We start from the raw sequence: 22,773 nt of genomic DNA, 5'->3' as shown, positions 1-22,773 counted from the left end.
AAGAATAAAATACCCATGAATAAACCAATGTACAGCTATAATTTACCACTTAAATTTGTTCAATTCTGGTGCACTAATTTTGTCTTCCATTATTTTTGGATTTGTATATTGAAATACTTTTATATTTGTTTTTGTTTACAAAATTTGTATGTAATTTTTTATTTTACTCATTAAAACTAGATTCTTTATCATATAATATATTACAATCACACTTTTTCCTCTCTCCAGTCCTCTCAACTACCCTTCCTCCAGGTCCACTCCTGTCCATTTTCCTTCAGAAGGACACAAAAACCAAACACGACAAAGCAACATACAATATGACAGTGCAAAAGTTGGAAAAGGCAACCGATCAAGAGTAGACCCATCCTAAGAGCAGACAATACAGTAGTGGACATGCATGCGTATATTATTAGTTGTCCTACAAAACCAACAAACTGGCTGCAGACACATGCAGGTCCTGTACTTACTTCAGTCTCTGAGAGTCTGTGTGAGTTCTGCTTACTTGATTTGATGGGCCATATTCTCATGGAGCAGTCTAACTCTTCTGACTCACAGAATTTTATCTTATGATTTCATTATTCTTTAAGAGCCCATTTCTTTTCTCAACTTTAATAATTTTATCATGTAAAACAATTTTTAAATATAAATACATTTTGATCATATTCGTTCCTCCCACAAGTCCTTTGAGGCAGATCACCTCCCAAAATTCCTCTCCACCCTACCTCAATTCTGTCTCTAAAAAGTCATAATATGGCAATATAATTCCCCAAACCAAGGAAACAAAATCACATCCCCCAAATAAGAAAAACAAAATTCTAACAACATAAACATAAGTGCTCTTTTGTTTTCTAAAAACAAAAAAAAAAAACAGAAAATGAATCTGTTTGAATGGGAGAGGAGGTGGGAGGAGGGATTTGGGAGGAGGGAGGTAGAAGGTGGGAGGTAGGAAATTGGGAGTAGAGGGAGGGAAAACCATTATCAGGATACATTGTGTGAAAAAGGAATCTATTGCCCTTTAGACAGATTGGAGGAGACACTGACTGAAGGAAAGGTCATCCAGACACTGCCCCACCTCGGGATCCATCCCCTATGCAGACACAAAACCTAGTCACTATTGCTGATGCCAAGATGTGCTTGCTGGCAGGAGCCTGATATAGCTGTCTCCTGAGAGGCTCTGCCAAAGCCTGGCAAATATAGAGGCAGATGCCCAATGCCAAACATTGAACTGAGAATGGGGTACCCAATGGATAAAGGACTGAAGTAGATGAAGGGGATTGCAACCCCATAGGAAGAAAACAGATTCCCCAAACTTGCAGGAACTAAACCACCAACCAAAGAGCACACAGAGAGGGACCCGTGGCTTCAGATACATGTGTAGCAGAGGATGGCCTTATCTGGCATCAATGAGAGGGGAGGCCCTTGGTCCTGTGAAGGCTGGATGACCCAGCATAGGGGAATATTAGGGTGGTGAGGTAGGAGGGGTTGGTTGGGTGGATGGGACAGCACCCTCATATAAGCAGGGGAGAGGGGTATTGGATAGAGAATTTGTGGAGGGGAAACTGAGAAAGGGGATAACATTTGAAGTGTAAATAAAATACCCAACAAAAAAAGAAAAAAGAATCCATTTTCAGTAAGAAAAATAAATAAAACAAGAACAAAAAAATTATACTGCCTTAGTGAAATCATACTATTAGGTTCTCATCAACCATGTTTTCTTTATTTTTTGATAAATGGTAAAATTATATGTATATCAAAAATTATTTTAAAATATATTTCTGTATAATTTATTATAAAAACATAAAATGAACGGGAATTTCATGTGCAAACATGACTGCAAAAAATATTAGTGAATGTCAAAATAAGTCCAAGAAAATCAATAAGGTATAATTTACTGTTGGGAAGATGCAAAATAAAGTTATTCTAAGTTCTCTCATTTCATTTTCAGAGAGCATTTAATCATAGAGAGAAACTAAATTCAAAGTACTAGGCCCTATGGGATCTGGGGACTTCCCAATAGCTGTACAGCTTCTATTATAAGGAAGCACTTATCTGAATCCAGACATATCAGGGACACCTGGTAAGAGAACAGTTGTCTGAGTTCAGAATCACAAGGACAACTTCTCCATCTTGCTGGAGGGGTTAAACTAAATTCATGTTCTCAGGCCCCAGAACCTACTCCTATCCTGATTGGTGAAAACTCCCTTGCTCAACCCCTTATGTCAAAATATGATTAGAAAATGCTATAGCCCACCACCCTGCTCCCCATCACTTTGTGGTCTCACGTTTTAAATATGCTGTGCAGTTTCTCTTCAGGGTCATAGGTCAATTCCTAAATCTAATCTGTGGCCCTGAACAATCACTAGTGACTTGATTATAATACATTTTTGTCATCTGCATGTACCTGGAGTTTGAGTTATATTGGATTTATGTGGGATTTAAGTGGATACCACAACATGTACATGTTCTTAATAAGCACCTACCATGCCTGTAGAAAATTGCCTATATATTTAGAGTGCATCACATTACTTCACATCACATTGCATCACAATAAAAATAATTGTCTTGTTTTTAATATCGTTCAGCTATGAAATTGAGAGTCAGCAACTGGCCTGAGTTCACAGACTTACTATTTTAGTGAAATATTACTTGATACCAGATAAACTTAACTCAAAAAAATTAACTCTTACCCAATACATGATAAAAGCAGTCACTAAAATTTATTGTTTCTAGCTTTCACATAAAAACAAAAACCAAACCAAACCAAACCAAAACAACAACCTTTTTCATCCAGGGATCATCTGATGCATCCTCTTGGAAAAAGTATCCTATTGACCACCTTATGTATACTGCTGAATACAAAAGACAAAATGCTATGCAAAAGATAGCAACAGATTTGCTTGTAAATTAGCTATTATGAACATGCATAGCTTTCATGTGTTTGCAAAGACTCAAATATGACTCACAGGTAGTAAAAGAAAATTCTCATAGAACATATAGGGAATAATTCTCTTTAGATCAGACAACGAAATAGCTTTTTCTTTAAACAATTACTGTTTGCCCTTGTCTCAAGTAAAATGGCATCAAAATCCATAGTGTAGTTTATGTCATGAATACTTTGTTCCTTGTATATAATATGAATCATTTCTGAACTATTTTATATGATGTCATTGACATAATTTAGGTGGCTATAAAATTCTTCCATGAAGTTTATAACTATTTTATGAAATAATAGCAGCTTCACTATAGGACTGACTGGCACTAGACAAACTATGTAAGAATTCAGCTTTAACTTTCATTAAGTATATAGTATTAGTTACATCTTACAACTTCTACTTTATTCAATTTTCTTATCCATAAAATATATTCTTTCTTATGAAGATTTTACAAGGATTAAGTATCAATCCATGTAAAATGCCTAGACCAAGAGCACCTTGTTTATGGTAAATACTAGCAAAGAGATAAAATAAGCTACAATTACACTAGTACATTGTGTTTTTTTTTTTTTTTTTTTTTTTGATTTTGCATTACTGGAATCTCTCTTTACTATGAATTGCTTTGTTTCTAAATTAATATGGAAAATAACATTATGATGTTTCCAAGTATTTTTGAACATCTTAGTATTTATTTGGTTGGTTTTTCGGTTTTGTTTTGGTTGTTTTATTTTATGTGCCAGGGTGTCTTTGTGTGTCTCAAGGTGTCCTAGAACTTGTTCTGTAGACCAGACTGGACTCAAACTCAGAGATGTGCTTGCCACTGCCTCCTGAGTGGTGGGACTACATACTTGTACCTCCACTGCTAGGCAAAGGATCATATGTTTTAAAAATTTTAAAAGATTTATTAATTTATTTTATGGATATGAGCATGCTGTTGGTGACACACAAAAAGAGAGCATTGTATCCAATTACAGATGGATGGGAGCCACCATGGTGTTGCTGGGAATTGAACTCATGACCTCTGGAAGAGTAGCCAGTGTTCTTAACCTCTGAGCCATCTCTCCCAAACCAAAGGATTGTATTTTTATTGTTTAGAAACATTTGAGGAAAATAAAAATATGAAGTGATTTAAATTTTAAAAAAGAATGCACTCATTTATCTTTATGTTATCTTTCGTACTCTGTAGAATATTCTGTTTTTAAATGTTCAAACCTAAATTTCGAAATAATTTTATTCATACATCATATAGTTCCCTGGGCTTTAATATAAATGGACTTACAAAATGTATTATAATTAAAATACAATTGTATCATTTAACGCCTTCCATTTTCTTTTCAAGACACTTAAACTGACTTTAAAATGCCTAAAATGCACTCAAGGCTATTCCCTACTGTCTCTTCTATTTGATATAATGTATCCGGTTTAATCCACTTGGACTTCAGTTTGGGGCAGGGTGATAAATATGGATCTTTTTGCATTCTTCTACATGCAGACACCCAGTTAGACCAGGACATTTTGTTGAAGATACTGTCTTTTTTTCCATTGTATGGTTTTGGTTTGTTTGTCAAAAATCAAGTGTCCTGTGTCTTTGATTCTATTTCATTGATCAACCTGTCTGGTTTAATGCCAATATCATGTGATTTTGATTACTATTGCTTTGTAATACAGCTTGAAATCAGGGATGGGGATACCTCCAGAAGCTCTTTTTTATTACAGAATTATTTTAGCTATTCTGAGTTTTTTGTTGTTCCTTTTCCATGTGAAGTTAAGAATTGTTCTTTCAAGGTCTGTAGAGAATTGTGTTCGAATTTGGTAGGGATTACACTGAATCTGTAGTTTGCTTTTGTTAAGTACAGGAAACAACTCTCTGAACAGAACAGCAACAGCTCAGGCACAAAGATCAATAATCAATAAATGGACCTCATGAAACATAAAAGCTTCTGTAAATCAAAGGACACCACTGATTGTACAAAATGGCAGCCTACAGAATGTGAATATATCTGTACTAACCATACATCCATCAGAGGGCTAATATCCAAAATATGTAAATAATTAAAGAAGTTAGATTCCAACAATCCAAATAACCCAATTTAAAAATGAACATTCTTCTTGAGCTTCATGTAGTCTGTGGATTGCATCTTGGGTAATTGGAGCTTGCGGATGCTTCAGTCCTTCTTAGAAGGGTGTAACACAAATATTCATAGGAGGAAATATGGAGACAAAGTTTGGAGCAGAGACTGAAGGGAAGGCCATCCAGAAACTGCTCCACCCGGAGATCCAGTCTATAACCATACAGCCGCCAAACCCAGACAATATTGGTGAAGCCAAGAAGTTCATGCTGACAGGAGCCTGATATAGTTGTCTCCTGAGAGGTTCGCCAGAGCATGACAAATTCAGAGGCAAACGCTAGCAGCCAACCATTGAACTGAGAACAGGGTCCCAAGTGGAGGAGTTATAGAAAGGATTGAAGGAGCTGAAGGGGTTTATAACCCCATAATTACAACAATACCAACCAGCCAGAGCTCCCAGGTACTAAGCCACCAGTCAAAGAGTACACTTGAACAGAACCATGGCTAAAGCTGCACATGTAGCAGAGGATGGCCTTGTTGGGCCTCAATGGAGAAGTCCTTGATACTGCCAAGGCTCAATGCCCCAGTGTAGGGGAATGTCAGGAGAGGGAGGCAGGAAGGGGTAGGTGGGTGGGAGAACACTCTCATAGAAGAACAGGGCAAGAGGAGGGGAGAAGGGTTTTATGGACAGGAAACTGGGAAAAAGGATAACATTTGAAATGTAAATTACAAATATCCAATACAAGAAAAAAGTACAAGTAAAAATTTTAAAAAATATAAATGGGGTACAGAACTAAACAGAATTCACAACAGAGGAATCTTGAGGGGCCCAGAAGCATTTAAAGATATGTTCAAAGTCCTTCATCATCAATGAAATGCAAATAAAAATGACTCTGAGAATCCCTCTTTTAATTGTCAGAGTGGCTAAGATCAAAATATCATATGGGAGAGCACATGCTGATAAGGATGTGGAGAAAGAGGAACACTCCTCCATTCCTCCATTGCTGTTGGGACTGCAAGCTGGTAAAAACACCTGGGAAATCTATTTGTCAGTTTCTCAGATAATTGGGAATACCTCTACCTGAAGACCCAGCTATACCACTCCTGGGCATATCCCTAAGAGATGCTCCAGTATGCCATGAAGATATTTGCTCAACTCTATTCATAGCAGATTTATTCAGAAATGGCAGAAGTTGAAACAACCCAATGTCTCTTAACCAAAGACCAGATAGAGAAAATTGGTACATTTACACAATGGAAAACTAAGGCATCATGCAATTTTCAGACAAATGAATGGCAGTACAAAAAATATCATCTTGGTTGAGGTAACCCAAACAGAGAGAAAAGCATGCATGGTATGTACTCACAGGTAGATATTAGCCATTACAAGATAACCATGCTACAATCCACAGACCCAAAGAAGATAAATGAGAGTCTAAGGGGCTATTCTTGAATGGCACTCATAAGGAGAAATAAAAGAGATATCAACATGGATGGATAGAGGAAATTTGGCAGGAGAGGAGGTGCAGAGGGGAACAGGGGTAGGGATCAGGTGTGAGAAGCAATGTAAGAGAGCTGAGAGAGAGAAGGAAAATTGGTATGTAGGGGCATCTCTGGGATTAGATGAAGACCTGAAACAGAGTAGGATTTCAGGAGTCTATGGAGGTAATCCTGTCAGATTCCTAGCAGTGGTGGGTGGAATACAGGAGGGGTTCAGCCACCTCTTATAGCCAGGCAGGACTTCCAGTGAGTAAGAGTTAAAGTTTTAGAGTTAGAGTTATCTGGAATCCTCACCCCAAACCATTGACCAAAAATTAGTCCTGCCTGCAAAATGTGCAAAGATAAAAGTGAAGCAGAATTTGATGAGAAGGTCAACCAACGACTAGCCCAACTCTCAATAGCCATCCCATGGAAGAGAGCTAACTCCTGATTATTATAAATGATACTCTGCTATGCTTGCAGACAGAAACCTAGCATCTACTGAGAGGCTTTATCCAGAAGCCAATGAAAACAGATACAGAGATCCACAGACAAATATTAGGCAGGGTTCAGGGGTCTTGTGGATGAGTAGGAGTAAGGATGGAGGGAGTTGGTAGGAGCACAAGGAGCTAAACAAAAAATAACACCACAAGATCTACAGAGTCGACTAACCTGCGATCCTGGAGGCTCACAGAGATTTACCCACTAACCAAGAGTATGCATGGGCTGGAGCAAGGCCCCCTACACATATATAGCAGATGTGCAACATGGTCTCTATATGGGACCTCTAACAAGTGGAATAGGGCCTAACACTAACTTTGCTGTCTGCTTTGGGTCCCTTTCCTTTGGCTGGGCTGCCTGCTCTGGCACCAGTGGGAAAGGATGTGCCTAGTCTTGCTGTGGGCAGGTTGGTATCCATAGGGGGTGACTTCTGTTCTCAGAGAACAAATGAGAATGGGGAGAGGGGTGTTTGAGTCTGAAACTGGGAGGAGAAAAGGGAGGGAGCTGCAATCAGAATGCAAAATAATACACGCATGAATTAAATGGAAAATTCATGAATTGTGCTACTTTATTTCTAAAAAGTAATTTTATTAAAATAAAGACATATTTCAAATTAGTGTTTTCTCTTTATGTATCTATTTCCTCAAGAATAATCAGACTTTTGTTTATCTTCTGGCTTTTTAAATGAATGAAGCTTTTTACTTCGACTTTTTTCTTTGAGTTTTATCTATATCACTCACTATTTTAGTGGGAAATATAAGAATCTATGTATTTATCTGCCTCATGGCAGACATATTTTTAAATATTTAATCCTTTTCTTAAGTAGCAGGGCAGGCTAAACAAAAAGATATACTTCATTTATTTTAAAACATTTACTCAGATCTTGCTTACTGCACACACACACACACACACACACACACAATATATGATATATATTATGATTAAATTTTATATTTTACGGATTTAGAACTATAAATCTTCCCCATAGAAACTATGGTTTTTGAAAATTGTATCTGTTTTAGAAGACTAATGCAAATATTAAAACATGATGTGCTAACAAGTTTGATAATGCCACAAAGAAGTGCTAATTATACATCATTTCCTTTCACAGCTAAATGAAAATGATGTTCTCTAAGAAACATTTAAATATTTTTCTTCATTTGAAATGTGCACACAGCTGAGTTATATGTAGAATTTTTTATAAAATTCGTCAGTTTTATGGCACTCCTAAAAATTAAAGAAGAAAAGCAAACAAACTAAAGCCCAAATTAGATTAACAGTAGTTGGAAAGCAAAATTACATTGTTCCTGAAAAATGTGTCAACATATTTATATATGTTAGTCAACATATTCTGTTGATGGTAGGCTCTATAGTGAATTTTATTTGTATTATATTTATAAACTTACTGTAGTACATATTTATCATGAATTTATTTATGTTATAATTTTTAATATTTGAGTAGTGCAGTCAAATCATAACCCAGTATAATTGAAATGCTCCCCTGGTACTTGGTTTTGGACATTCTGGCCATGTTTTTATATTTTACCTATTAGAAATGTTCATTACAGAGTGCATAAGTGAAGCTTCAAGGGATTTTTCCTTTGTAGAAATGCTTTTAAAGTGACTTTTTCTTGTCAGTAATATTTTTAATTTACTTTTTCATATGAAATCACCTTCCATGTCTAATGGTAGCTTTCTAGCCAGTAATTTACTGTTGAGAGTCGGCTGCTCTTTCATCATTTGCTGGGCATGTTAAATAGTAATTATTTTTAAATTCAATCTTCATTGAAAATGTGGTTTCTTTAAACCGGGATCATGCTATTTTAATAATGTTCTCATCTTATCAAATATGAAGGTGCTGGGAACTATTTGTTATTAACCTGGTTCACAATTAGTATTTACTGCTTCTGTGGACGAATTAGAAAAAAAAAATCTACTTGAAGCAGACAATTTAGAAAACGTTTTTTTTCTTCCTCTGGTGTACTGCTTATAACACATAATACAGATGGAATTTCTGTTCTAACTTTTACATCTTTGGCTAGCCATCCTTGTACAGAGTGCAGATTGCACAACGAACACTTCGTTGGTCTGTTGTTAAGAGTAATTTTCAAGTATAAGCTTTTTAATAATAAGGTAGAAAAATTTTATTATAAGAGTTTTGCAACCTATGGTAAGATAGATGTAGTTTAAATATACTCAATTATCCTTTCTTACATTAATACTGTTTTTCCAATTGCTTAAAATTAACAAAATAAACAAAGCAAGATGGAAAGTATTGAACTGTGTATTGTGATATTTCAAGGAAATTTTTCCTGTCAATATTTGAAACGTGATTCATTTATATGTCTCTGACATTTTTCTAGCCACAACTAACTTATGCTGGTCTCAGTTACAAATATTAAAACTAGGACCACTATAGTTCATTGGAAAAATGAGACATGTGAAGTTAAAAATGACCTGCATATTTAAAGGTTTAAAACTGAACTACTCCATGCTGCTTCAGCTGACCTATTTGTGTTTGACCTTTTGCGTAGCTAAAACTGTGGTAGAAGACAGCTTGCTTAATTTTTTTTTGACTCAGCCTTCTGATTCCTATCCTGCTTTGCCCATGCCCTAGTGACTTATTATTAATGTCTTGTGAAAGTAAGTGTGCATCCAAATATCAAGCCTTGAGTAACACCAGGCACATATGGACTCATTTTGCTAAAGGCCAAGAAATAAAATGTTGCAAAGATATGTTACTCTGTAGCTCCAATTAAACCCCTTAATGGAGATTACTGTAACTATTCTGAATGTACCTTATTTTTCTCTATTCATTTTCTTTCTCTGAGTGCTAATTTAGTCATAATTATAAGCATAAATTATAGTACCATTTCTATTATGTCATTTATTTTCTATTATAAATAATTGAAATAAAACTTCAAAATGTGTTACAAATTATATATAATCTGCTCTTAATTTCAATTAAAAAGCATAATAATTATAAAAATAAATGTAGGTAATAACAAAAGAAAACTGAAGAACATTGTTATTTTGTTTTGAACTTTTTTTCATTTTTATCTAAAATGCATGTGTGTTTTCATTCTTAAAATTTTAGTTTTCTACATCTGAAAGAAGTTGTTGGAGGCATTATTGTATGAAAACTAGTTTTTCTCCAAAAGAAATAAAGAAACAAATAAAATCAACTCACGAGTAGGTACACAGAAAGAAAAAATAACCATTTGGAGTTCTATGCCTGGAAGTTTTCTGTCAGACAGCAGAAACATCACTAGTAATATTCACTGAAAAATGTTAACATGAAGATTATTGACAGGTAACAGCTAATGAACTTCTAAGGGAAGTGAAGAAAATCTTTATAAGGGACAGTCCAGATACTTCTTCTGATGCTGAGAGAAGGGCTAAGGAAGTGACACATTTGGGAAGTGACAAGTAAAAGTGACACGTTTACTCAGTGATTCTGGGAGGCAGGAACAGGGAAAGTTTAGCAACCTGGGATGCCTCTTGTGAACTACACACACATCTCTTTCTTAACAGTACATATGGCTCTCTGCAACACTAGCCTGCATGAAATACTGTGTACACTCCACTGAAAGCAATGTGGTAAGAATTTCTACATGGACAATCCACCTGGACAATCAATGCTGTGCCCTACTTTTTGTTCAAACAAAACCGCAAACATTTCAGGCTAGGAAACAAGGGAGAAATCCTGCTTAAACTGGCTTTTGAGGCATGCATAGTAATGGAAACTATATCCTCTGAGTAAACTTTTAGGGAGAATGTTCTATTTATTCCTTATATGCCTATACATAATTATGCTGGTACATACTTTGAAGTATCATGTATCATGGGAAACAACATGCATAATAAAGTAAAACTCTCATAATCCAAGCTAATCATTAAAACAGACAACTCACACTGCATCTTTAGTAATCAATTTCTCCTTCTTTTGGACACCACAGAAGGAAGTCTCAAACAATGAGAGATATCCTTGAGAACTCTAACTTATGAGACCTCTGTGGTATCTCTGATATGTATTATTAATTTGCTACTGAATGAAGCTACTCTTCAGGTTTAAATAAATATCTAAAAGTGCAACTGAGTTTTCATTTTTAAAATGGTAGTGTCTATTATTGCTTTCATGATAATTATAATATACCCAAATTTTTACTAGACATTTTCTGGTTTGGAAAATCTACTTTTAATTTTTTTCTTCCTTAGCTGGCATAATTTAAGATACTTTTAACATATTGTAGGTAAAACATTATCCATAACCACTAGTATCTATCCAGGCTAATCCCCAACAAATGGAATTTTTAAAAAAAATTCCAAGACATTTGAATGTTTTATTCATTTACATTTCAAATAATATCCTCCGTCCCTGTTACCCTCCAACCCCCACACCATCCAATCCCACACCTCTCCCCTCCCCTTAGCCTCTATGAGGATGTTTCTCCATCCCCCCACTCACTCCTGCCTTATCACTCCAGCATCCCCATTCGCTGGGGCATTGAACCTCCACATGGCCAATGGCCTCCCCTCCCATTGAAGTCAGATAAATCCATCCTCTACTACATATGCATCTGGAGTTATGGATCCCTTCTTGTTCTTAGATGAAACGAAACTAAAATTTGAAATGATATTGTAATATGCTCTCAGTAAATGTTTTGGTATTCATAGCAGCCATATTTCCAAAATCTTTAACGAATACATTAGAAATTATCTGCCCCTGAGATACTTAAGAAATTATATTTATTAAGAACAATTTACAAATTCATCTGGAATAACAAAAAAAAAACCATGATAGCTAAAACTATCCTCAACAATAAAAGGAATGCTGGGGGAATCACCATCACTGACCTCAAGCTGTATTACAGAGCAATACTAATAAAAACTGTATGGTGTTGGTACAGAGACAGTCAGATAGACCAGTGGGATAGAATTGAAGACCCAGAAATGAACACACACACCTATGGTGAATTGATCTTTGACAAAGGAGCTAAAACCATCCAATGGAAAAAAGATAGCATTTTCAACAAATGGTGCTGGTTCAACTGGAGGTCACCATGTAGAAGAATGCAGATCGATCCATTCTTATCACCCTGTACAAAGCTTAAGTCCAAGTGGATCAAGGACCTCCACATCAAACCAGATACACTCAAACTAATAGAAGAAAAAGTGGCAAGCATCTCGAACACATGGGCACTGGAGAAAATTTCCTGAACAAAACACCAATGGCTTATGCTTTAAGATCAAGAATCGACAAATGGGATCTCATAAAACTGCAAAGCTTCTGTAAGGCAAAGGGCACTGTGGTTAGGACAAAACTACAGCCAACAGATTGGTAAAACATCTTTACCAATCCTACAACAGACAGAGGGCTTATATCCAAAATATATGAAGAACTCAAGAAGTTAGACCGCAGGGAGACAAATAACCCTATTAAAAAATGGGGTTCAGAGCTAAACAAAGAATTCACAGCTGAGGAATGCTGAATGGCTCAGAAACACCTAAAGAAATGTTCAGCATCTTTAGTCATAAGGGAAATGCAAATCAAAACAACCCTGAGATTTCACCTCACACCAGTGAGAATGGCTAAGATCAAAAACTCAGGTGACAGCAAATGCTGGCGAGGATGGGGAGAAAGAGGAACACTCCTCCATTGTTGGTGGGATTGCAGACTGGTACAACCATTCTGGAAATCAGTCTGGAGGTTCCTCAGAAAATTGGACATTGAACTACCTGAGGACCCAGCTCTACCTCTCCTGGGCATATACCCAAAAGATGCCTCAACATATAACAAAGACACGTGGTTCACTATGTTCATAGCAGCCTTATTTCTAATAGCCAGAATCAGGAAAGAATCCAGATGCCTTTCAACAGAGGAATGGATACAGGAAATGTGGTACATTTACATAATGGAATATTATTCAGCTATCAAAAACAATGACTTAATGAAATTGATAGGACACCAGGAGAACATTGCTCACACAATTCACAAAGCAGGGAACCTGCATGGATCTGTGGTAGGCCTTCTGCAGATATGTTGTTGTTGTGTATCTTACTGTCTCTGACACTTTTACTTGTTATTGGGAACCTTTATCTCCTACTTGGTAGCCTTGATATGAAGGTTTCTGCCTAGTGTTATATACTCATGTTATGTCATGTTCAGTTGCTATCACTGGGAAGCCTATTTTTTTCTGAAGGGAAACAGAGTAGCAGTGGGTTTGGGGAAGGTGTGGAGGAACTGAGAAGAGGGGAGAGAGGAAAGGCTGTACTCAAGGCGAATTGAAAAATTGAGAAATAAAGAAAAAGAAAAATATGTAGGTTTTAATTAGTACAACTCAAAATAAAAAATAATAAATTATGAAACAATTAATGTTTGACTATTTTCCTAAAAGTGTGACTTACTAATAATATAGGTTTTGTCTATGAATACTCAATCTGCATCTAAGGCATTAAATATTGTCTTATTATTGAATATCATAAGTGGTTAGCTATCCATTACAAATCACTGATGATTAATGCAATGTAAAAAATATTATACCTGAAGGAAATAAAAATGCTGCCTCTGAGAAATTGTACATAAAGTAAAAAATTACCTCTTAGAGTTATGAGTTAATGGGAGGAGTGAAAGAGAAAATTGAAAATTGAAAATTATAAACTGACCTCACTAGAAGGAAAATACTGTAGTTTAAATTAAGAAATGAATTCTTCAAGCCCTTTTATATTTATGAACTTCAAGAGAAAATTATACTATTAAATGTAATTTCTTATACACCCACTTAATTAATGAAACTAACCTTCATGATGTTATGTTTGTTTGCCAAGGCCAATTTAGGGGATTAATGAAACGAAAGCCACAAAGTGCTCCCACTTTTATATAAGGAATATGAGATTGCCTTCTATCTAAGGACAGATGATATTTATAGGAAGGAATGAAGCAACTGAGATATATTCACATTTAGGAAGCCTGGATAGAGTTTCTCTAATCATCTAATCCCTACCCTGTCAAATATATGGTTTCTACAGATCCCCTTTCCTAACACAAACCACTTATTATGTGACACAATTTTTCCAAACTGTTATAAAGTCTCCACTTACATTCTGCCATATCTAAATGTATTATTTTCCCACAGCAATTCAAACTTGCAGCTGTTTTCTACTCTAAAGAGTTTAATCTCTAATGTCTCCACCCCTCTCTATTTTTAATCTTCTGTCTTTCTCCATCTGTTTTTTCTTTTCTTAGATGCATAAACACTGTCCATCAATAACCATTATCTGAATGTCAAAGCTTTTTATAATGTGAATGTTAGAACAAGCCAGTTACCAATGGATATTTCACAGTAAATTATATTATTAAACAATATACTATGTTCAAAACCCTTTATTACAGGATTGATGGATTTGCTAGGCACATATTATTCTATTTGGGAAAAGTTATTTTTCTCCATTGAGAGTACAGTGAATTTACTTTCATAAAATACTTATCCATTAACAAAGATCAATAGTGAAATGACTTTTCCCAAACTAAATGTTACTTAGAATTTCCTTGAAAAAACTAAGCTACTGAGACATTTAAAATATATTTTTAGTTGTTCTTAAATTATGAATTAATTTTATTTTATGCTTTTCTAAAATGTATATAGCATGCAAAAATTAAATTACTTTTACATTTTTATTACTTGGTTTAAATGTTATTTTCCATTTTTGATCATTTTCCCATCACCAGCTTCTCCCAGGTTCACCTTCCTTACCTACCTACTGTTTGTCTCCTTTGTATGGATGTACTTATGTTTTCTCTTAGTTTTTTCCTTCATATTTGTTGTATTTTTGTTTGCTTATTTGTTTGCAAATAAAAGAGAGAAAGAAAGGAAGGCTGTAGATTTGGGTGGGTGAGTAGGTTCGAGCTGAGCGATTGAGGGAAATCTGTAATCAGAACACATTGTATAAGAATCTTAGTATTTTCGGGGCTGGGGATTTAGCTCAGTGGTAGAGTGCTTACCTAGGAAGCGCAAGGCCCTGGGTTCGGTCCCCAGCTCCGAAAAAAAGAACCAAAAAAAAAAAGAATCTTAGTATTTTCATCTTGATTTTTGTGTTTCTGTTTTTTCCTCAATGTATGAAAATATTAGCATGTGTACTATAACCTTGGGGGTAAGAAGAAAGCTTCAGATACTCTAAACCTTGAGCTATGGAGGCTCATGTTGGATCATGGTCCTCTGCAAAAGCAAGAACACTTAACTGTTGAGTTATCTCTCCAATCCATGTGCCATTCATTTACTTAATTGATTGATTATGCACTTTTGTTGGTTTAAAAAATCAATAATTTGTTCTGTCCAATATTTTTGATATGCAGCCTTACACTGGAACATCGCCAAGGCATCAGGGACTACACTCTTAGAGTAAACTGTCTCTCCTCTCAACAGCTAACAACTATCCATGTCTAAGGGACAGATGAGTGTTCAACAATCTAACTTCATTGTAGAATTTGGTCTCATCCAGGTCTTGTGCAGTCTGTCTCAAATGATGTTAAGTTTATATATGTAGTTGCCCTACTATTCTCAGTAGACATTGTGTTCTTTAGGTTCTTACAGTGTTTCAGTCTTTTTGTGCTCTCTTACCCAATTATCTCTAAGTCTTATGGGGAAAATTTTACACACACACACACACACACACATATATATGTATATATATGTATGTATATATATATATATATATATATATATATATATATATATGTTTCTATTTAGGACTCAGTATTCTAAAGTCTCTTATTATCTGCACATTGACCAGTTGCTAATCTTAATGCTGATCTTTATCTACAGAAAACAGAAGTCTCTCAGGTGAAGATTGAAAGATCTTCCATAAGTTGTAATTAAGTCTTCAAATTTCTGTGAGAATTTGCAAACTTTCAATTTTATTTAAAAAGAATGACAATATATCTGGTGTTGGGGAGATTGCTCAGTGACTAGAGTATGAGTATGAAGACTGGAGTTTAGATAGCCAGCCCGAAAATGAAACTGAGTCGACCTAACTTTCAGTACCACAAAGAAACCATTAGTGAAGTAAGAGCTTTAAGCATGAAATAAACTAATTCAAACCTATACCCTCGACAAGTAGAGATTATCCAGAATATATAAGGAACTCCAAAATAATTAATAACCTAAATAAAAACTCAATGTAAAAAGTAGCCAGTAGTCTTAAAAGGCATTCAGAAAACACACTTCGTGTGTTTAGCATCACTGAATATTAGGAATGTCAAATCCTCAATGAAATACCACACATCACTTCGTCCAAGTTAGAATAACTATTATGAAACATACCAAATGCAGTAAGCATTGGAGGAAGGTTGGGAAAAAACTTGTATGTTGTTAAAAGGATTGTTATTCATTACAATATTTACAGAAAACAGTTTAGTGAGACATTCAAAAACTTAAAACTAAGATTGCTATATGAGTCAGAATTTTCATTACTTTCATATAAATGAAAGGCAAATAAAATAAAATCAGTATATTGAAGAGAAATCTTTACTTTTATGTGTATGATGGCACTCTTCCCAATGGATAAACATGACAACAAACTATGAATCCACCAACGCAATGAATGCCTAAAGGAGATACTATAAGTATACAAAATAAAGTATCATTCAGTCAGATAAATTGTGAAAGCTCACCATTTTCAGCAAATGAAAGGAACTTAGAAATCGATCTTATTTGTAAACGTGATCTAAATAAGTTAGTGTGATTAAAACTGATGAGGGTTGGTTACCAGGAGTTATGAAGAATAATAGGGAGGAGGCACCTTGAAAAATATTTGATCAATGGATATTAAGGGGTAGCAGAAATATTTTGGAGGTCTGTTGCACGGTGGATTAGCTATAGATTACAATTATGCATAGTATTTCTCAAAATGGCAGAAAATTTGTAATGTTGGGATATACAATATATAAGCATGCCAAAACATTACATTATACCCCAATGATATGCCAGATTTATGTTTTCATTTATCTGGTAAGTTATTTCAGTTTTCAAATCTAAGACTTATTTAACCAATATTGTATGACACATGATGTGTGATGTGTAGCATATAACATATAAAAATATAAATATTTAATATATAACACAACATGAAATATGATATATGATGCATGATATCTGATATAAAATATTATAATACTATGATTATTATGGACAAAAAAGAAACTGAATATTGTGACAAACATGTAAGTTCAGCATTGAGGCGGATTTTTGAGGGGTTTGAGTTCTGTGAGGTACATTGTGTACTCTATATAACACAAACAAATAAAAAGGAACACCAGCAAAAGAAAGTAAGACATAAATTGGTGATATAACTAAATTTTGTGGTATGATTTTCTCTTTAGAACTTTCAGTTTTGGCCCATTATAAAGTAGTTGAGCAATCTATTGGGATATCTATGGAATTACCCTATGAGGAGGCATGGCGCTTTTTATCTGTCTGTAATTTATTTTCTTCCCTTTTTTAGATAGTGAACTTTGATGAGAATCACTGAACCTCAGTATCCATTTAGAATATTTGATAATGAATATTTTTTATAAACAACAATGTAAGACAACTGTTATAGTTTGATATGATAGTTACAGAATAAATTCTGGCCTCTCTATAAATAATCACTATCTAATTGTTTACTAATTGATACCACCCACTGTGGAAGAAGGCTTTTATATGACACAAAATGTAAAACTCCAGAAAATATGAAGTAACTGGCCTTCTTTACTGTTTATGTTAATATTCTGAAGAATGAGAAGTAATTTTAAAAGCATCCCAGTTTAGAAAATATGTAAGTCTTAACTTGTTTTTTTTTTAATTTTGAAGTTTAATACTTGGTCTTTCTGTGCTTTGATTAGAAGCATGAAGACAAGTTTTGTCTAGGCTACAGGTATTATAAACAGTGAAAATGCATAGAGATATTATATAGTTCAGCTTCTACCATGCATCTTCCAGACTGTAAAGGACATTAAAATTTGACTGGCATAGTTTATAAGTAAAAATTCAATTAGAACTATAATAAACAGTTCAACATATACTTTTTGTGACAATGTTGATACTTAGACTAGAAAATACTTAATCCATTCACATTATTATCAGAAAATTATCTACTTTGTTGCTACTAATTATCTTTTGGTTTTTTTCATTTAAGATCAGCTAGCTCAATCACAGTGCAAAAGTGCAAAACAAAAAGAAAAGGTACATGGTCAGGAGAGTTAAATATGTTATTCATAACGAAATATGATTAATATTGGCTCAGGGTGAATTAATAATTTAGAAATTATAATTTTAAGCTAGTTAATCCGTTTTAAAAATATTTTTGTCAGACCCTTCAGAGCTCCCAGGGACTAAACCACCAACCAAAGAATATGCATGTGCTGGTCCATGGCCTCGGCTACATATGTAGCAGAGTTTGCCCTTCATCTGGCATCAGCGGTAAGTGAGACATTTGGTCCTGTGGAGGCTTGATGCACCAGAAAAGGGGATGCTAGAGGGGTGACGCAGAAGAGTGTGGGTGGGTGGGTGGGAGAGCACCCTCATAAGGGACAGGATGGGGGGGTTATGGATAGAAGACTGGTAAGGTGTATAAACAAATAAAATTATTAATAAATAAAAAATATTTGAGTCACTGGGATAACAATGTGACTCAGGATCCTCTATCGAAGCCATGAGCAAACACAAATATATTTTTATTTCTCTTGGATGTGAGACCAGAACCCCAGGCTTATTATTTGATACTTGCATGCATTTAAAGAATGTTATGTGGGAACCAAACTATAAATAAACTAAGGCAAACATTTATCCTGCAATGCAAAAGCAAAACTATAACCTCAGTGCCTCATTTTGTTGATGTTATTCTTTGATGCTTAGTATGTGTTCAGTGTTCAGAAATGGCATAGAAAATAATAAACACATAAATACTGTTAGGAGATGGGGAACAGAGTTGAAAAAGAGCAGGCCATATTAAGGCACTTTTTTGTTACAGTATATTTCTCACAAATTGGTGTAATTTTTCGTAGACTCTTTTTGAGCATGTATCCAGAGTATTTCCTTTGAGAAGCAAAGGAGACCCTTGCCTGCTGTCATTCACCACATCTTTTGGGAAATCTCTGGGGAGACAGTACTGGCTTTCAGAAAACAACTTGATTTCTTGTTAAAAAATCTTTTAACATCTGGCTCAAAAATGTTTGTATGACAATAAGCATGCCCCAGTCTCCTGCTCAGTAAGCCTGAAAATTCAATAAGTGTTTGGAATGCTAAAACTAAGCTACCTCATAGTGAGCAGCTGTCAAACAATTTGCTGAATATTCCTGCTGACCTGGCCACAGTGATCTGATGGAATTCTCCCAGCTTCAGGACATAAAGAGAAGGAAATGCCATCAAGCACCATGCAGATGTTTCTGCTTACAATTACACAGCAGCCTGCACACTTAGAGTAACCTACTATGAAACAAATGGAGACAATCAAACCCCAGAAATCCTTGGGCTTTTTGGATGGTTACAGTAGCAAAGGACCTAACAATACCATTAAATATATTAATAGTTTTGCTTTCCAGTAGGGGTCATTCACATCAGCAGTTAATATGTTTCTACCTACTTTATCACATATAGAACTGCATGTGAGACCTGTTCATTTTAAGTATTCTTCAGAAATTTTTCCTAGTCATTGTGTAGACCAACACAAGATATTAAATTACAGTTCAGAGTGGCTTTCCTTGAACCCCAGTATTCAATGTCCATATCAGTATTACGTGATTTTTTGCCAGCATTACTATCTGGGTGCTTTGATATATTTTCAAGTATTCATTACAATAGAGAAGTCATAGAAAACATAGCAATATTCGAGAGACTTATTCCACTTAAAAATTTTACATTTGTAATTAACATGCATGCTCTTTATTATAAGAAAGAATAAGAAACATTGGGCTAGTTCTCTATAGTTCTCTCTCCAAAATTGTGTGTATCAAACCATATGTTTAGCAAAATTGAGAATGTGAATGACTGATCCTACTTCAAGTAGAATCCCTGAAGTACGATTTTCCCTACCCTCACTTTCCTGATTTTGTGATTATTTATCCTGATTTTTCTTTTGTCTATTAAATGTTTTCTCTATCCAGACAGAGTGGAGGAGAGATTTGAGTTAAATATTATCACGATACATTTTCTCATGTGACTCATTCTCATTCTATTTTGTGTGCATCTTTTCCAATTCTGTAGATTCTGGCCCATCACTGTGAAACTTACCTTAAAGCATTCTTCCAAATTTGAACAACTATCCTTGCTTTAGGCATGTAGAAATTACAGACTCTAGACTTGGCTAACAAGGTCCCAATTGCTCCTTTCCACAGCCGCATTACCGCCCCAGTCAGGGGCACACATTGATAATGTTTCCAGTGAGCTTTGTAGGAAATACTATATATCTACACTAATTTCCTTAAATATAGACAACACACTTTTAAGGATTTGGTTTAAAAGAATAAGCTAGAACATTTAAAATTTGGAATCTTTATTAGATCTCTAATCTCATAAGGCACATTAGTGCTAAACAAAATGTAAGTGGGTAGGAAATTTTATATAAGAAGAAAAAGAGTAGCTTTCAACTCTTTCCCCAACCCTTTTTTCTCTTTTCTTTTACAAGCTCTCTAGTTTAAGTATGGAGGAGGGTATATTGCTCCAGTGTTGTAATGAAAAAAATAAGGCAACAGGGGAGGACCAAATCCCAGCGGAGAAGCAAAAGCAGTAGGCATCACCGGAAATGGATTGAATGCTGGAGCTTGAGGAGGCAAAAAACAATGAGCAGTAGAACAAGGTAAGCCTGTAATATTGGTTGACAAAGGGAGAGGTGGTCTCTGCTGCCAGTTATCCATAGGGTGCCTTGGGCTTCCCAGTGAGAAAGAAACATGAGCCAGGTTGCCCTTGTATGCCATTCTAGCATTTCCTGGGGTCACCTCCATCATTATCCCCGATCTAAGTGTGGGGATATATGGAGGGCCTCGTGACTGTGAACCCCTTGGTGGAAAGAACCCGTTGGCTCTAGGCACAGGAATATATGGCTTTGAGTTATTGCCACTTCTCTCAAGAACCCCGCTACCAACTCTGCCTCCAATCATCAGTGCCATAGGGCTTGCAGAGACTTCCTGGGACATATTAATAGAATCATGTCCCTTCTGGCTCTGGCTCTCCTGGCCCTCTGATCTGTTTATTTCTGCTGTTGCTAGGGACTCTTCCTCAATAGCAGGTGCTAGTGTAAAAGGGTGTCTCAGAGCTCTTGGATTTTCAGGAATGCGGGCTCCTGTTCTTGGCATAGTGAAGGAAGGTCTCAAGGAGACGGGAGGGTGGGGCCAGACTTCTGCATCATCCTCATCATCCTTCAACATGGAACTCAGACATCGAAGTTGCACATTGTGGTGTGTCTCCCTGCTTCCATTTTTGTCCACAGGTACCATTATGGATGAACGGCTATGCCCTCCAAGTCTAGCAATAAAAGAAATGAAAATTTAAATAAAATAGAAATACATTACCCAGCAAATATTGCAAGCATGTGATTGAATTCTGGGAATACAAGAAATAAAGGAGTACAGCTTTTTTTCCTCCATGTAGTCAAGTAAATACTTTCCTACCTTACTGATACCCCCTCCCCCACCAACACACACACACACACACACACACACACACACACACACACACTCAGAAGACCCTGTTAGTATAGGATATCCCATAATGGCTGCCCCCTGTATCTGTTTAACTCCTTATCAATGAAAGACAGTAAAAAAAAATATGCCTATATGCCCTGGTTGGCTTCCCAGTTGACAGAAATTAACAGTGCCTTCAAGTCCTTTTAAGATCTATAACCCACTAAGCTCAGAATTCTGATTCTGGCAGGAATGTTGTGAGAAGTCTCTGGGGAGTAGGCACAGGGACACACCATTGCATTCTTTCACAGAAGTCAAAGGAAGGTTAGTCATTGTCTTTAAACCTTCTACTTTTTTCTTTATGATTCATCACATATTCAAAATGAAACTTAAAACGTCGTTCTTTTCTTTTAACCTACATCAAGATCTATTAGTGAAACAATTTCACCATGATTCAGCCCTAATGTTTAGGGCTTTGTAATTATTATTTCAAACCTACATTTACAATCATTAATGGTTTTTATGTTTACGATCAGTAATCTTATCTACAATTACGTCCTTTTAACTTTTGCCTTCTGACCCTCTTGTCCCTGCTCTAGTAATGCATTAATAGCACCCAAATGATCTTTAAGTTTCAAATTTAAACTGATTTGAACTCAGTTTTATACTTACCCATTTTCAGTACAAGCCATGTAGAAATACGATCAAGATTACTTTCATGAGGTGGAAAAACAAACCAGCTGAACACCAGCACCAGCCGACTAGTCTGGAGAAGGGATCCTTGCTTCTGCCTCAGAGAGGTTTGGCAAATGCAATGAAGGCAGGAACCAACTGCTTTATTCTACACTCAGATTTCTGTGAGTGAAGTCATCAGTTGCTAGGCAAAGGAGCAGGAAAGTAGACAACGGGGAAGAGGGGAGGGATAAATCTTTTGAAGCTAAATGTGGAACTGCTTTTGGCCCAGTAAAAGTTGGACACGAAAAGACATTTCCTAAATCAACTGTGCTACAGACCAGCTGGAATGAGAAAATATTTCAAACAGGGTTTAAAATTCATGGAGGCACGATTTCTTTCTCTCTTTTAAAGTTCTTACTATTCTTTTTTCATTCTTTGACTTGGCTTGTTTTTGTTTGGT

At 35.6% G+C, this 22,773-nt stretch overlaps 1 protein-coding gene across 1 annotated transcript; it reads right to left on the bottom strand.

Moving 5' to 3' along the window:
* Positions 1 to 20,495: 20,495 nt before the first annotated feature.
* Prr32 (proline rich 32) lies at positions 20,496 to 22,414 on the bottom strand. Its single transcript, NM_001401206.1, has 2 exons — positions 22,311 to 22,414; positions 20,496 to 21,480 (listed from the first exon to the last, which is right to left on the bottom strand). Exons 1-2 carry the CDS (start codon positions 22,328 to 22,330, stop codon positions 20,649 to 20,651), a joined length of 852 nt encoding a protein of 283 aa, NP_001388135.1. The 5' UTR covers positions 22,331 to 22,414; the 3' UTR covers positions 20,496 to 20,648.
* Positions 22,415 to 22,773: the final 359 nt, after the last annotated feature.

This window comes from Rattus norvegicus, chromosome X (assembly GCF_036323735.1).
Source record: "Rattus norvegicus strain BN/NHsdMcwi chromosome X, GRCr8, whole genome shotgun sequence".
NCBI lineage: Eukaryota > Metazoa > Chordata > Mammalia > Rodentia > Muridae > Rattus > Rattus norvegicus.
This window is presented reverse-complemented; position numbering and strand designations above follow the sequence as displayed.

Bases quoted from the DNA above. Each gene is read 5' to 3' on its own strand.
- Prr32 (NM_001401206.1), bottom strand. From the start codon at position 22,330: ATGGCTTGTACTGAAAATGG. The intron at 21,481-22,310 runs GTAAGTATAAAA...TTTTATTGCTAG, and splicing joins ATGGCTTGTACTGAAAATGG to ACTTGGAGGGCATAGCCGTT.